Below are 15136 nucleotides of genomic sequence, written 5' to 3' on the forward strand. Positions count from 1 at the left end.
GAGCGCGCCGTATCCGTAACATGAAACTGTTCGGAGATCGGATTCCAACACGAAAGCAACACGGACTGTAAAGGACGCATATAAGCAGAGGCCCAGGGCACTAACTCCAGGGTGGAAGTCATGGAGCAGAGGACCCGCAAATAATCCCATACTCTGGGGAGACGGTTGGCCAACAAGTCCTGCACTTGTCATTGTAGCTTGCCAATCCTATCCGAGGTAAGGAACACTCTCCCCTGTTGAATGTCGAAGAGAGCTCCCAAAAACTCCAAAGACTGGGTGGGCACCAGTCGGCTCTTGGCTAAGTTGATCACCCAACCCAGCGACTGCAGGAGGTGAAGCACTTTGCGGATTGCCAACTGTCCGAGCAACTCCAACTTTGCCTGAATTAGCCAGTCGTCCAGGTATGGATGCACCAGGAATCCCTCCCTGCGCAGGTGAGCCGCCACCACAACCATTACCTTGGTAAACGTTTTGGGCACGGTGGCAAGCCCGAAGGGCAAAGCTCTAAACTGAAAATGGCGACCCATCACTGAGAACCTCAAACTTCTGGTGGTCGGCCTGGATGCCTGTGTGACGATACGCTTCCATTAGGTCCAGTGACGCCAGAAACTCTCCTTTTCTTACTGAGGCAATGACGGACCGTAATGTCTCCATGCAAAAATGAGGATCCTGAGGCAGCAGTTTATGCGCTTCAAATCCAGAATGGGTCGGAAGGACCCCTCTCTTTCTTGGGTACTACGAAGTAAATGGAATACCGCCCTTTTCGCTGCTCTGACTGAGGAACTGGAGTGATGGCGCAGAGTCGCAGAAGTCGTTGCAAGGTATCTTGTACTGCCTGTCTTTTCTCTTTGTAACTGCATGGGGAGACCAAAATCCGATCCGGAAGGTGGTGTGCAAAAATCTAAAGCATAGCCTTGATTTATCACAGTAAGGACCCACTGGTCAGACGTCACCTTGACCCATTCCTCGTAAAACAGGGACAATCAGCCCCCGACAGCTGGAACCGAAGAATGGGTCGGCGTCCCTTCATTGTGAAGACTTTGCCCCAGATGTGGCCTGGGTACCGGTTCTGCCAAAGCGTCAGCCACGAAAAGGCTGAGACCAGGACTGTTGCCGACTTGCTGCAAGGAAGAGTCTGGAGCTCTGGACGGACGAAATCTCCGATTCCCTCTGAATCGAGACCATGAAGAAAAAGAACTCCTCAACTTGGACCTGTCCTCCGGCAGTCTGTGAACCTTATGCTCCCCCAGGGATTGAATCATGTCCTCGAGGTCCTTGCCAAAAAGCTATTTACCTTTGAAAGGCAACTACCCCAGCTGAGCCTTGGAGGAAATATCCGCTGACCAGTTCCTTAACCACAGGAGCAGACGAGCTGAGACTGCAGACACCATGGATCTGGCCGAAGTATGCAACAGATCATAGAGTGCATCCGCACTGTAAGTGATAGAAGCTTCCAGACACCCTGCCTGCTGTGCTTCAGCATCAGAAAGACCAGCGTTAGCCTGTAACTGCTGAACCCATCGAAGACCCGCTCGTAGGGCAAAATTGCTGCACATAGCTGCCTGTACTCACAGTACAGAGACTTGAAAAATTTTCTTGAGCTGCAGCTCCAATTTTCTATCCTGCAAGTCCTTAAGGGCTGTAGCACCCGTAACAGAGATCGTGGTCTTTTTGGTGACTGCGGACACAGCCGTGTCCGCCTTGGGTAACCGCAGTATGTCAATTGCTTCCTCCGGTAGAGGATATAGCTTATCCGTAGCCTTGCTGACTTTCAATCCAAGATCTGGGGTATCTCATTCTCTAAATAGCAAGTCTGTGGAAGAAAAATGAAAAGGAAAGGAAGTAGCCGGGCCCCTCAGACCCAACAATACTGGGTCCATGGCCCCTAGTCTGGACTCCTCTGGTGGCCCATCTATGCCTAGCTCTCAGAGTATGGCAGGGATAAGCGGAGCCAACTCCTCCCTCCTAAACAGCCGAACCACCTTAGGGGTCATCTCCTTCCACAATGTGAGAGTCCCATGCTGAATCCTGTGAACGCTGATCAGGGTCTGCATCCACCCCCCATCGGAGGCTTGCCCTGCGAGTCCTGGTCCCCTGGATCCGTATCCTGATCCGTAGACTCACTATCAGTCTGATTAGCCCCTGTACACAAGGGGCGCTTAGCTTTTGAGGACCCGGAGTCTCCCTTAGACTGAGACTGCTTTCGAGAATGAGACTTAAGACCACTTGAAGAAGTTTCACCCCCAGCCTGCAGTTTCCCTACTTTCCTGGCTTTAAAAGCCTTATGTAAAAATAAAAAAAAGTCAGAGGAGAAGAAGAGGAGGAAGAGTCAGAAGCCCCCTCGGGGCTATCCTCCGTTGCAGGTGAGTGAGGCTGTAACAGTTTGCTCCTTCCGGGAAACCCTGGCTGAGGAGAGAGAGGAGGCGGGAGAATCCCATCCCCGCTAGCTGCACGAGTCTACTCTAAAAGGCTCCAAAATGGCCTCCGTTCCCATGCTTGGCGGGAACAGGCCTGCCTCAGCTGATCGCGATGCAGTCACCACTGAAGGAGTTTGGGCAGATTTATTTTTAACTATTTTTAAGGCCCCTAAGGATCCCTTCCCCGCCAGGAAGACAAGCTGAGCACAGCCCCTCCCGAGAAAGACGCACGCAAGCCGAGCCACACGCACAGCACGCTGATGAGCGCTGCATCGGGCAGTGGGCCTGAAGAAGCTAAAATTAAAATCTGTAAAAAAAAAATGAAAAATAGAAAAATAGAAAAAGGACTGCGGTTCGCCAAAGCGCAGAGACAGGAAGGGAAGAGAGTCGCAGCACTGTGACACAGACCAAAAAAGAAATGAAACTTAAAATTAAAAACACAAAAAAAAAAAACCAAACAAAAAAAACCCACTTGCCCAGCAGTGGTCCAAGGTCCTGATCCGTTGGAGTGGAGTGAACCGGGCTCCCCGGTGTCGCGCCCAGAGCTGCTAGTAGTGAACAAGAGGGCCCTCAACCCTGTAATGCAGCTGCCTCACAAATCAGCAGGGGATGGTCCCCTCAGGACATAACACAAGAACATACCATACTGGGTCAGACCAAGGGTCCATCAAGCCCAGCATCCTGTTTCCAACAGTGGCCAATCCAGGCCATAAGAACCTGGCAAGAACCCAAAAACTAAGTCTAGTCCATGTTACTATTGCTAGTAATAGCAGTGGCTATTTTCTAAGTCAACTTAATTAATAGCAGGTAATGGACTTCTCCTCCAAGAACTTATCCAATCCTTTTTTAAACACAGCTATACTAACTGCACTAACCACATCCTCTGGCAACAAATTCCAGAGGCTCAGGACAGAAAACTTTTTTGGGTTTTTTTTTTTGTTTTTTTTTAAATCAAAGTAAAAATGTTTTACAGACCGAAATCTAACACTCACAAAACTCTTAACTTTGACAAACTCCAATAAGCAATCAGCACAGACTGTAGGTTTTGCACCTCCACCATCTGCTGGAGACAGAGAAATACTGCCGGACTGTAGGTGGCACTCTCCTATATAAGGCGGAGTTTTGTTTTGAAAACTTCTGTCTCCATCTGCTGGGGTGGGAGGGGGGGCAAAACCCAGGAGTCTGGACTGATCCGGGTATGTACAGGGAACAGACTTTTACCAAATATTCACAGACCAGTTTCTCAACCAAAGCCATCACCTGTTCAAAACAGACATAATTCAGGATGACATCCTAAGCAAGTTATACAATGCATTCACCACATAGGCTACCTCTGTTGCCAAGCACTCCCCTTGCGCATCTTGGGTAAGAAAGAGGGCTAGTGAAGCAGAGGTGCATAGCCTCCAACCCCTTTCTGGCCAAAAATGCTTTGTCCCATAGACACAAAATATGTTGAGAAAATGACTTTCAAGCCAGAATCGGGTCCCAAAGAAAAATCAGGCATCCTCTGATTTCTCTGTGTCCCTCATATGAGCTTCAACCTTGTCCCTTGGAAGCTCTTCATAGGATTCCAGTCCTGTGCCGAATACTTAGAGACTTCTGAAACCCCTGAGGCCCACTGTCCCTGCACAGAAGTACTTGAGCATCCATTAGACCCCTTCAGAAAACCATCTTATATGAATTCCTGGGCAGAGGACGACTGCGAGCAGGCTGGCTTACCAGCTGATCCATTCCGAGCAAGCAAGGTCTTGCACCTTAATAGCAAACACTCTTGGGCACTTTCAGAAGCTTCTCGGGCACCATCCTAATTAGGCAGGGCAGGAAATAACTTTTGGGGGGGGGGGGGGGGGGGGAGACAGGCCTCCCCCCAGCCAAAGTCTCCCACAGTGCAGGAAACTACTCCAAAATGGCCACAGTTCTTACGCTGCAGGGGAGACGCCTTTCCCTCTGCAGACTTGGCCGGAGCTCCTGTACTGCCTCTCTCGCAAAGACCAGACAATGAAAGCTGTGATCTTTGCTCACTCCAAGCATGGCAGCGTTTTCCACATCCCACCGACACAGCCATGCTTCCTTTTGCCTCTGGCCGCACTGCCTACTCGAGCTGACGTTTTAACTCCAGCAGCAGTAAACACACAGCCCCGCGGTGATTTCTGCCTATCTTGCGAGAGGATTAGCAGTCCCACTCCAACCCAAAACGTTTTGCCCCAAGCAGACTCATCTCACTCAGAGGGCCTCTGAACTGGGGCCTGTCTCTATTTTTAGGGTGGTGGGTTGATGGCCATATGACTGTTATTACTGCTGTTTGGATTATTGTGGGACCTTGTGGTTGGAAAGGGATAGGGTTACTGAGTGCAAACTATATGGGGGATTTTGCATGCTCATCTACCCAGGAATGTGAGGTACACAGGACAATGACAAAAATGGTCTTGGATAAAACGAGAAAGATCTGCTAAAGGCAGTCACACTATGCCTGGCAGCTAGGCTGTATCCTTGTGAGTGTAGACAGGAATAAAAATGGGTAGACTTACAGACTAGCTCATGTTTTTCTGCGATCATCCATGTTATATATAGAGATGCAACACTGCACAGTACACACGCACGCTTACTTCAGCTTTCTTTTAAAAATATTATTCATCTTTAAAAAGACACAATTGACTAATGAAGTTACCTGAAGATGTAACCATTTGAACTCTGTATGCAGACAGACAATTCACAGAACAGAATAGCTCTGTTTTCCCCACACTGCTTGTATTCTCAATCATCTCAGCAGAGGACCTCAATGATTTACACAGCGCACAAGGTGTAATTTTTGCTGATTTCTGTTGTAAAAGACATTTTTGGGGTTAAGGACCATGGCCAAATAGCATTTGAATATTAGTAAAGGAAATCCATACAATTAGACAAAGCAATTCGTATGGGAAATGCATAATGTTTTTGTAACAGAAAAGACCCCCACAGGAAGGAATCAACCCCCCTGGGAGGCAGGGCGGACGGGACGTCAGTGACAATTTACAATGCAAAATTCCCAAAAGAAAACAACTGTAGCCTAAAACTGGCCTAAAACTGGCCTAAAACCAAGAAAAAGAACCAACCCTGACCAAGTACCAGAACCAGGGTAGGCAGGAGCTGTGACCGGACCTGCACCATCTACTGGAGACAGAGTAAGACTGAGGGGCTGTGACTGGCACAGGGGCATATATGGCTCCGCCCACAAGTTTTAGTCTGTCTCCATCTACTGGTGCGGAGTCACAACCCAGGTGTCCTGGACTGATCCTGGTACGTACAGGGAAATGCATAATGTTTTTGTAACAGAAAAGACCCCCACAGGAAGGAATAATCGAAGAAAATCACATTCCTAGAACAGGCATATAGAATGAAACCCACTAAAATCAATTTTTAAGTACATTTTCTTGACTGGTAAACAAGGAGCTCGAAAGGTTATTTGTGAGCGGACCCACCCCCACCTTTGAAAAATGAAAGTAACATAATATTCAACTGCTATATCTTCACTCATCAAAAGAGAAAGATTGATTAGGGAGGCAAATGTTAAAATGTGATGAATGCTACTGTTATAGCCATTATCCATGAAACAGCAGAAAGCAAAACAAGGGAAATTAATGCTTTCTTTCAGCTGCAACAGGAGTCTCTCCACATTTTAATAGCGGCTATCCAAAATCTACAGATTCATAGGCATCCCTGGGCAGCCTTCACCTATAGGTATATGCAGATTCTCAATCGTCCATAAGTTATGGATCTGGGAAGGCCCATTACGCCCTCAGAACATACCTGTTTGTATGCAGTCACACAAGTTGAACTGCAGAACTTCTTGACTTGTCCTTCTATCTGAAGCATGTGGCACTGTCCAGAGCCACTGTAACAGTAACCCCCACAGTTCTCACAGCAGTTCATGGTCAAGTTGTTTGCAGATCGGAACTTGGAAAAACAGGCATCGCTGCACAGCTTGTGTACTACGTTCTGGTAATTTACTTCATGTCGGATCTAAAAAGGAGGGTAAAACTAGTTAAGTTCATAACCTGAGCTCTTTCCAATAACAAAGCTCACAGGAAGCTCAAACAAGTGATACAATATTCCATGTTTCTTATGGTGCATTGTATCAGTTACTACATTAAAGTTATTTTCATGGAAACTATTTCCAAGCACTTTAATCTTTAATGACAAACATACATGCCTTTACCGTTCAGATGTAAGATGCTATAAAGTAGCTTATATGTGAAGGTTAGCTTCCAGAGGAAGAGAGTTCTTATGTTCTTCCTGCATCTCTATTATACAACAGCTACATAAAACAAACAAAGTTGTTCTTTGAGGCAAATAGGATAAGTAGTTACAACTGGGCGATAATATAGACTGCACTGACATGAGGTACATGTCTTAGCCATGTACAGGCTCCTCCTCAGTCTTAAAGAAGCTAGCTTTACCTATTGTCCTTGGAACATACATACCCTGTTGCAAGCACAAAACTTTGCTTTCTCCAAAATGGTACTCAAGCAGTATTTGCGCAGGCCAATGGTTCCAAAACCTTTCCTAAAGGATTCCCCTCCAATCAGTTAGGTTTTCAGAGTATCTGCAATGAATATGCATGAGACAGATTTGCATATACTGCCTTCATTACATGCAAATCTATCATGTATACTCATTGCATATATTCTGAAAACCCGACTGGCTGTGGTCCACCAGGACAAGTTTGGGAACCATTGATCTAGGGCTGGGGGGTCCTGGGGACCCCCCAGCCAGTCGGGTTTTCATGATATCCATAATGAATATGCATGAGAGAAAATTTGCATGCACTGCCTCCATAACATGCAAATTTTCTCATGCATATTCATTGTGGATATCATGAAAACCCGACTGGCTGGTGGTCCCCAGGACAGGGTTGAGAACCACTGATCTAGGGCCTCCCTCACACCCAAATGGCAAACCTCCATTTGAAAAGGAAAATTGGTTCTTATCTGCTAATTTTCATACCTGGAGTGCCACAGATCAGTCCACATACATGGGTTAGAAATGCTTTACTGAAACAGAGTTACTTATGCCAGGTATGCCACCTGCAGTCCTTCAGTATGCACTGTACCAAGCTAAGATTTTAGTGACCCACAACCCCCCCCCCCCCCCACACACACACACCATATTGAACAGGGGAAAGGCAAGCCCCCCAAAATGGGAGCTCTTCCAACCAATAGAGGAGATTTAAAACTCCCAGAACAAAAGCCAATTTCTATGTATACACACACACACACGGGATCTTTTCAGATAGGGCAGGGCTCTGGACTAATCTGCAGGACACCAGAGACAAAAATTAACAGGTAAAAACCAATTTTCCTTTACCTTATCCCTCGATCAATCCAGACATATGGGATGTATCCAAGTTCCCCTGAACTGGGTGGGAACCAGACACTCTCCAAATCCAGCTGAATCTGGAGCCCGATCCAGCCACTAACACCTTGCATGAGTGTGTAGCAAGGACCAAGTTGCTGCCCAACAGATCGCCTGTGGCAAAATCAACTGTCATTCAGCCCAGGACACCACTTGCACTCCTGTAGGAGCCTTTAGACCCACTGGTACTGAGCGTTCCTTACAAATCTAAGCACATGCAATGGCCTCCTTTAGCCACCGTGCACTGGTTCCCTTTACTTGCGCCAAAGAGAACAAAACAAGTGATCCGATCTCTGACCTTCAAATAGCACAGAACCCAACATGTCTCATAAGTGTAGCTCCTGTAAATTCCGAAAAGCAAGCGCCACTGTCTGATTAATGAAGGTCAGATACCAGCTTTGGTAAAAACAAAGGAACTGTGCAATTTACTCCCTTTTCTGAAATCTGCAAGAAGGGATCTTTACAAGACAAGGCAACACCTGAAGTTCAGAATAACGCCTAGCTGAACAAATTGCTACCAAAAGAGAGACTTCTTTCAACATTAAAAAACAAAAAAAAAAAGACTGCAATGAATACGCAGCTGCCTTACAAGAGAAAACAAATACTGAAAAAACTCGACCTTAACTACAAACTGCTGATACAATAAATTCTACAGAAGAAAACCAAAAATACATGGACTTCTTTTGAAATATTATAAAAATTGGAGATACATAGAATAATCAATAAATTAAAACTCTCCATGCATCCAAATGACCAGATACCTGTGAATGCGCTAAAACAAACTAACCAAATAATTACACCAATCACAAACCTAATTAACCTGTCACTAACAGAAGGCCAGGTACCAAAAAGACTAAAACAAGCAATCATAAAACCAACATTAAAATATAAATACAGGAGAACTGATGACTGGGATAATTATAGACAGATATCAAATCTATCGTTCCTGGCAGAAATACTAGAGTAAAAAAAAAAAAAAATCAGTTCAACCAGTTAGAGAACCAGTTAGATTGGTATGAATCCTTTACCTAAATCAATTTGGTTTCAGAAAAAAACCAGAGACCCTATCATCACTAACTGATCCGATACTGTGAGGATTCGACTGGCAAATCATACTGCCTTGTACTCATCGACCTCACATCAGCATTCGACACAGTAGATCATAAAACTACTATGCTAACAGTTAAACATTGGAACAGTATTAAAATGGTTCAAATCCTTCCTAGATGAGAACACATCCAAGTCAAATTCAAAGATCAGATATCTGACACCTTTCAATGTAACATTGGAATCCTTCAAGGATTAAACTGTACTACACTATTCAACATCTACAAGGTACCATTATGTAAAGTACTCATATACACCATGCTGGAAGAACTAAGAATCACAACTGACAAGAAGAAATGCAAACAAGACCTGAAAACATGGCTGTTCCAAAATGCATACAACTTAACACAAACCGATTGCATGATTACTTTCTCACTCTTTCCATTTTCACCCTTATACCCCCCTTCTCTCCCCCTAATACCCTCCCAAGCTACCACCCGAATACTCTATCCATTGTCCAGTAACTAATAATGGTGTATGTTTATTGGATTTACTCTGTGTTCTCTAATACTTATAAATGTTAATGTCAGGAGCTGGGGTGAACTAGTGATTTTCATGTGGGATGACGATATACAAGACCTCTAAATAAATAAGTAAAACATAAGGTCCTTCAGTGACACCTTCCTCAAAGGTTCAAAAGGTGGACCACACAGAACCTTCAAACCAAATTAAGGGTCCACAAAGGAAATCACCACCAGGGACTGCAAAAGCTTCACTCCTCTAAGGAATTTCACCACATCTGGATGTGAGACCAGGGATAACCCCTGCACTTTACCTCTAAAACAGCTCAAGGCCACCACTTGAACTCTCAGAGAATTGAACACCAGAGAGGAGAAAATATTTCAAATAACTTCCACACCCAAACATAAGCCATAGAAGTCCTTCAAGTTTGAAGCCAGGTCCAGATGTGTGTATCCAGATCGTAACGACTTTCGCCAAATATTCCATTCAAAAGCCAAGCCACAAAACAAAAGTGAGATGCGAAGCCAGGGAAGATGCCTGAGCTGCAAAGGTCCATCCCACTGCCAGATTTGCAAACCACAGCCATTGCAAGCATTCCAGAACTACCAGGATCACCTTTCCCAGATAAGCCTCGATACACATTAGCAATCTTCCTATCAGAGGCCAAGAAGGAAACATGTACAGCAGGATCCCACACTGCCACAGCTGAACAAGAGCATCAAGACGCTATGCTCACACTTCTCATCTGCGACTGAATTTGCGGTGAGCTTTGACATTCTGCCTCAAAACCATCAAGTCTAGCTTGGGATTGACCCACCTTGACCGAGAGCCATCATCTCTTCCAAGAGTTCCCACTCTCTCTGATCTAGCATATGCCTAATGAGAAAATTCTCTTGAACTTTTTCCCACTCCAGTCACATGTGAAGCTGCCAGAACCAACAGGTGCCGTTCCACCCAGCAAAACAGCTTTTGGGCTTCCTGGGACACCACTGGACTCTTGGTCCCTCCTTCCTAGTTGATGTAAGCCACTGTTGTCACATTGTGTGATAGACAATTATGAGATCGGGTGGTAGGAGGCCTAAGAAAGCAATGCAATACCATCCAGATCGCCCTGGTTTCCAATCGATTGATAGCCATGATGCTTTTTCTAATGACCATCGACAATGTGCCATTTGCTCCTAACAGTTGGCCCCCTAGTCTGTCAAACTAGCGTTGGTGGTCACCACCACCAAATTCAGAATCTCCACTTCCAAGCCCAGTTCAAAACTGGCCCAAGAAAGCCACCATGAGAGACTGGACCTGGAGATTCCCTGCAGTGGCAAGCAGATCTGAAAGTTCTCTAAATGAGGGTTCCAGCAGGACAACAGGGCCCTCTGAAGTGGACACATATGCACGAATGCCCATATAACAATCTCTGGTCTTGCACCTTCACCAACCTCTCTGTTGTGAGAAATACCATGCTTATTTTGGCATTTAAAAAATGCACCCCCCCCAAATACTCCAGTAACTGGGACCGAATCAAGTTGCTCTTTGACAGATTTACAACACAGCCCAGGGTTTGTAACACCTGCATCACTGTTTGGCCAGACTGAAGACAAAGCTCCCCCAACTTCACCTGGATGAGCCAATCATCTAGATAAGGATGCATCAGAATGCCCTCTTTCCAGAGAGAGGGGCCAGTACCACCATCATCATCTTGGTGAAAGTGTGAGGCACAATTGCAACACCAAATGGAAGAGCTCAAAACTAAAAATGCTCCCTAATACCATGAAGTACAAGAACCTGATGTTCCTCTCAGATGGGTATATGCAGGTACACCTCTGTGATGTCTCAAGCAGCCAGGAATTCTCCTTTCCTGACCGCCACAAAGTGTTTCCATCTGGAAATGAGGAACCTGCAGGGCCGCAGTCACTTTCTTTAGATCTAAAATGAGCCGATAGGTGCCTTCTTTATTCGGAACTACGAAACAGATGGAATGCATGCCTTGCCTCTGCTTCCTTTTGGGTGCTGGGACTCATGTAATGCTCACAGCCGAATCAGCATCTCTGACTGCAATTTTCTTGCTGCACAAAGCACAAGGGGAGACCACTTAGGTTTTGAGCACTGGACGAGCCTTCTTTTATAACTCTTAGAACCCACTGGTCTACTGTTATCTTGATCCACTTTTTGTAAGAGAGGGTCAACTGCCCTACACCTCTGAAGAAGAGTGGACCAGGTGTGTTTCATTGTGCACTTTTAAGACCTCTGGTACGAGAACTGGAACTATCCCTGGCTGGTTTATGCGGTCCCTGAAAGGACTGCAGCCTGCCAGATACTTATCTCTGTGAGAGATCCCCCCACCTGGCCAGTACATCCTTGCCTTACAGTCCCTTTGCCTTCCAGGGAAAATCTTGTTTTTCTCGAGCTTATCATCGGGCAATTTATGCGCTTTAGACTCGCCCCTGTGCTTCACCAGCTGCTATAGGTTTTGTCTTTGAATGAAAGAGCCCTGATTTGTGACTTTGACCAGACATTGCTGACCAATAGTGCAGCCAATGGAATTTTCTGGTAGAGACTGCAGACATTTTGGTCCACAGTGTACAGCAAGTTATACAAGGCAGCCGCAATAAAGGCTACTCCTGCTTGGAAGACAATGAGACTCCTGCCCCCTGCACTGCCAACTACTGAACCCAGTACAAGCAAGTCTGTGCCATGAAACTACTGCACAGCTGCCCTTCTGCCCAAGGTCAAGACCTCAAACATTCTCTTGAAGTATCATCTTCCAATCCTGAGCGTCCTTCAGCGTCAATGAGCCCGCCACCAGAATGGTAATCTTGGGTCACTGCTGACACCAACATGTCTACCTTAGGTAGCTGTAAATAGCTCCAATGCTTCTTCTGGCAGAGGATAAAGTTTTGCCATCGCTCTTCCAACCCTCAAGACAGCCTCAGATATTCCACTCCCTGAATACCATCTTCCTAACCATGCGGTGGAAGGGAAAAGCTTTTAACAGATTCTGAAGGCCTTCCATGATGGGATCTTCACCTCATGTTCTGATTTGTCCTGTACTTCTTTGATACCAAGTTCTTTTAGAACCATAGAATAACTCTGCCTTACAGAAGGGGATGATGGCTTTGGGGACATCAACCTCTACCCTGGGGATCTCTCCCTTCTCCAAGGGGTCCACAACCCCATCCTCATCTCTAGGGAGCTCTGGCAATGGGTCCTTGCCAATGTCCTCTCCTGAGATCTTGCAGTCACCATCCAAATCAGAGTCCAACACACACTTCCATTTTAATGAATGAGCAGAGACTGCAAACATATTTCCTGCCCCCCCCCCCCCCCCCGTCTACCTTCTGTCCATTAGGCTGATGCAAGGCCACTCTGTATACACAACTCTTCTCCAAAGGAATCCTTCCTAACCTGGAAGGCCTTGTGAATCAATAAAAAATTCAGGAGAAAAAAAGTCTACCTCTGAAATGATGTCCACTCCCAGGTAACAAACCTCTCAGAGCCCTCCTGGGCCAACAGGGCTTCTGCTACAGGGGACAATGCTAGAGGAGCGATCTCCCCCCCATCACCCACCCATGGCCCTCTGAGCTGCATAGAGAGAATCCAACTTGGCCACCATTCCTATACATCCTGGCCTACCTCTGCAGACCACAGAGAGATCTCTTCTCCCCTGCCTTTTACCCCAGCAACAGTGGTACTGCAGGAGCCCAAGTAACCCTCTCTGCCACTGGTGCAGGTCCCACATGCACCAGATGACATCAGCTTCCTTTGCTTGTCCCCAAGTGTTGCACAGTTCTGTGCACTCAATGGGAGCCGCCAGCGCTAGCATACACACTGTCCCTGCCAAATTCAGCTGCAGTCCACATAGACCCTGCACAGCAAAGCACAAATATTCACACCTGGCAGCTGGTGCTCCTGTTTAGCCACACCATGGCTCAAGTCAGGCTGCCATACTCTCCCCACAATTTTTTTTTAAACTTTAATAAGCTCATCAAATCTACACAGAGGAAAAAAAAAGGAAAAATCAAACACTTTCCTGAGCTGATGGTGCCTCCATATCGGGAGCCAGGATCAGAGAGGAAGGAGAGCAGGAACAGAGGGAACCAGACCACTGGCTAACCGATTCCTCCCCCCAGCCAAGGGCATCACCAAACAAGAGCCACTAACCTCCTGTTCTACCAGGGGGGGTGGGTCTTACAAACAAACTTAGCACCCCTGGGAGCAATTCAGTCTCCAAAGTCCAACTAAAGTTTTTACACTTCTACCATCTGCTGGAGACAGAGAATACTGAAGGACTGCAGATGGCACACTGGCTTAAGTAATAGTCTCAGTAAAGCTTTTCTTCTCCATTTGCTGATAGGGAGAAAAACCCACATTACTGGACTGATCTGGGGGTATAAGGAACCATATGCTATCCTAGTAGATTCCTTTCTAGAAGCACCCAAGACATGCCATGTGAGAATCCAAAGGAATAGATTTTGCTTTCAATAACCAGGCTGTGAGGCCTAGAGACTAGATGTTAGGGTGATAAAGCAAAATTGCTTACCTTGTAATAGGTGTTATCCCAGGACAGCAGGATTTAGTCCTCACATATGGGTGACGTCACTGACTGAGCCCTATTGCAGGAAAATTGTCAAAGTTTCTAGAACTTTTGACTGGCAGTGTGAGGCCACTGAGCATGCCCAGCATGCCATGATATTCTCTGCCACAGGGGTCTCACTCTAGTCTCGTATGTAGCAATAAGCTTTAGCAAAAAATAAAATAAGAAAAAATGTATCGGACCCAACTTCGCGGGGTGGCGGGTGGGTTTCGTAAGGACTACATCCTGCTGTCCTGGCATAACACCTATTACAAGGTAAGCAATTTTGCTTTATCCAAGGACAAGCAGGATGCTAGTCCTCACATATGGGTGATTAGCAAGCTAGAGGCCGAGTTATTTCATAGTGTAGCAACAGTGAAGTATTGTTGTTGAAAATGAGTCAGCCGAAGATGACAGCAGGATGGATGTAGAAGGAGTTGGAGTTAAACTGGAAACAAGTTCTTGAAGACAGATTGTCCATAGGCTGAATCTTGTCGTCCTTCTTTGTCCAAACAGTAATGAGCTGCAAAGGTGCGACAAGAACTCCATGTTGCTGCTTTACATAAGTCAAGGATTGGCACTGAACAATAGTGTGCTACTGAGGTTGACATTGCTCTTACTGAATGTGCCTTTACTCGTCCTTGGAGAGGAGAAGGCCTGCTTTTTCATAGCAAAACTGTATGCAATCTGCTAACCAGTTAGATAGAGCATGTTTACCCACTGCTTTACCCGGTTTGTTTGGATCATAAGATACAAAAAGTTGATTGGATTTCCTATGGACTGCAGTGCGGTTACAGTCCAAGGTATGTAAGGCCCGTTCTCCTTGGTGAGAATGAGGCCTTGGAAAAAATGTATTTATTTATTTATCTGTTGAGTTTTATATACAGTCATTCGGTAGAGCTATCATAACTGTTTACATAAAATGGAATGGGCTCGTTGCGCCCCGCTCCTCATGAGGTGCACGACTGCATGTTTGTACACGTTCCAGTCCTGCTTTAGTTCTGCAATCTATCAAGGGAGTGCTTATAGTCCGGGTGCTCCCCTCGCATACTGTGGCTCTGATGCATCCTTGACGATGCTGCCATTGGCATGCTTTGGTTGCCAGTTCTATTTGTTCTCCTCCATGTAGTTCATCACGTGTTCAGGTACGTAGGGCTAGTGAAGGCCAAAAATGCCCAGCACCTTTCTG

The 15136-nt window shown here is 46.0% G+C and overlaps 1 protein-coding gene across 3 annotated transcripts in view; it reads right to left on the reverse strand.

Moving 5' to 3' along the window:
* The window catches only part of ZMYM4 (zinc finger MYM-type containing 4), a 229104-nt gene that overhangs the window by 107623 nt on the left and 106345 nt on the right, over positions 1 to 15136 (reverse strand). For all 3 annotated transcript variants that reach the window (XM_029571424.1, XM_029571423.1, XM_029571425.1), the window contains 2 exons: positions 6204 to 6416; positions 5086 to 5236 (listed from right to left, as the gene is read on the reverse strand). In XM_029571424.1, the coding sequence (XP_029427284.1) occupies positions 5086 to 5236; positions 6204 to 6416 (364 nt within the window). The remainder of the gene's footprint in view (positions 1 to 5085; positions 5237 to 6203; positions 6417 to 15136) is intronic.

Source organism: Rhinatrema bivittatum, chromosome 11 (genome assembly GCF_901001135.1).
Source record: "Rhinatrema bivittatum chromosome 11, aRhiBiv1.1, whole genome shotgun sequence".
Taxonomy (NCBI): domain Eukaryota; kingdom Metazoa; phylum Chordata; class Amphibia; order Gymnophiona; family Rhinatrematidae; genus Rhinatrema; species Rhinatrema bivittatum.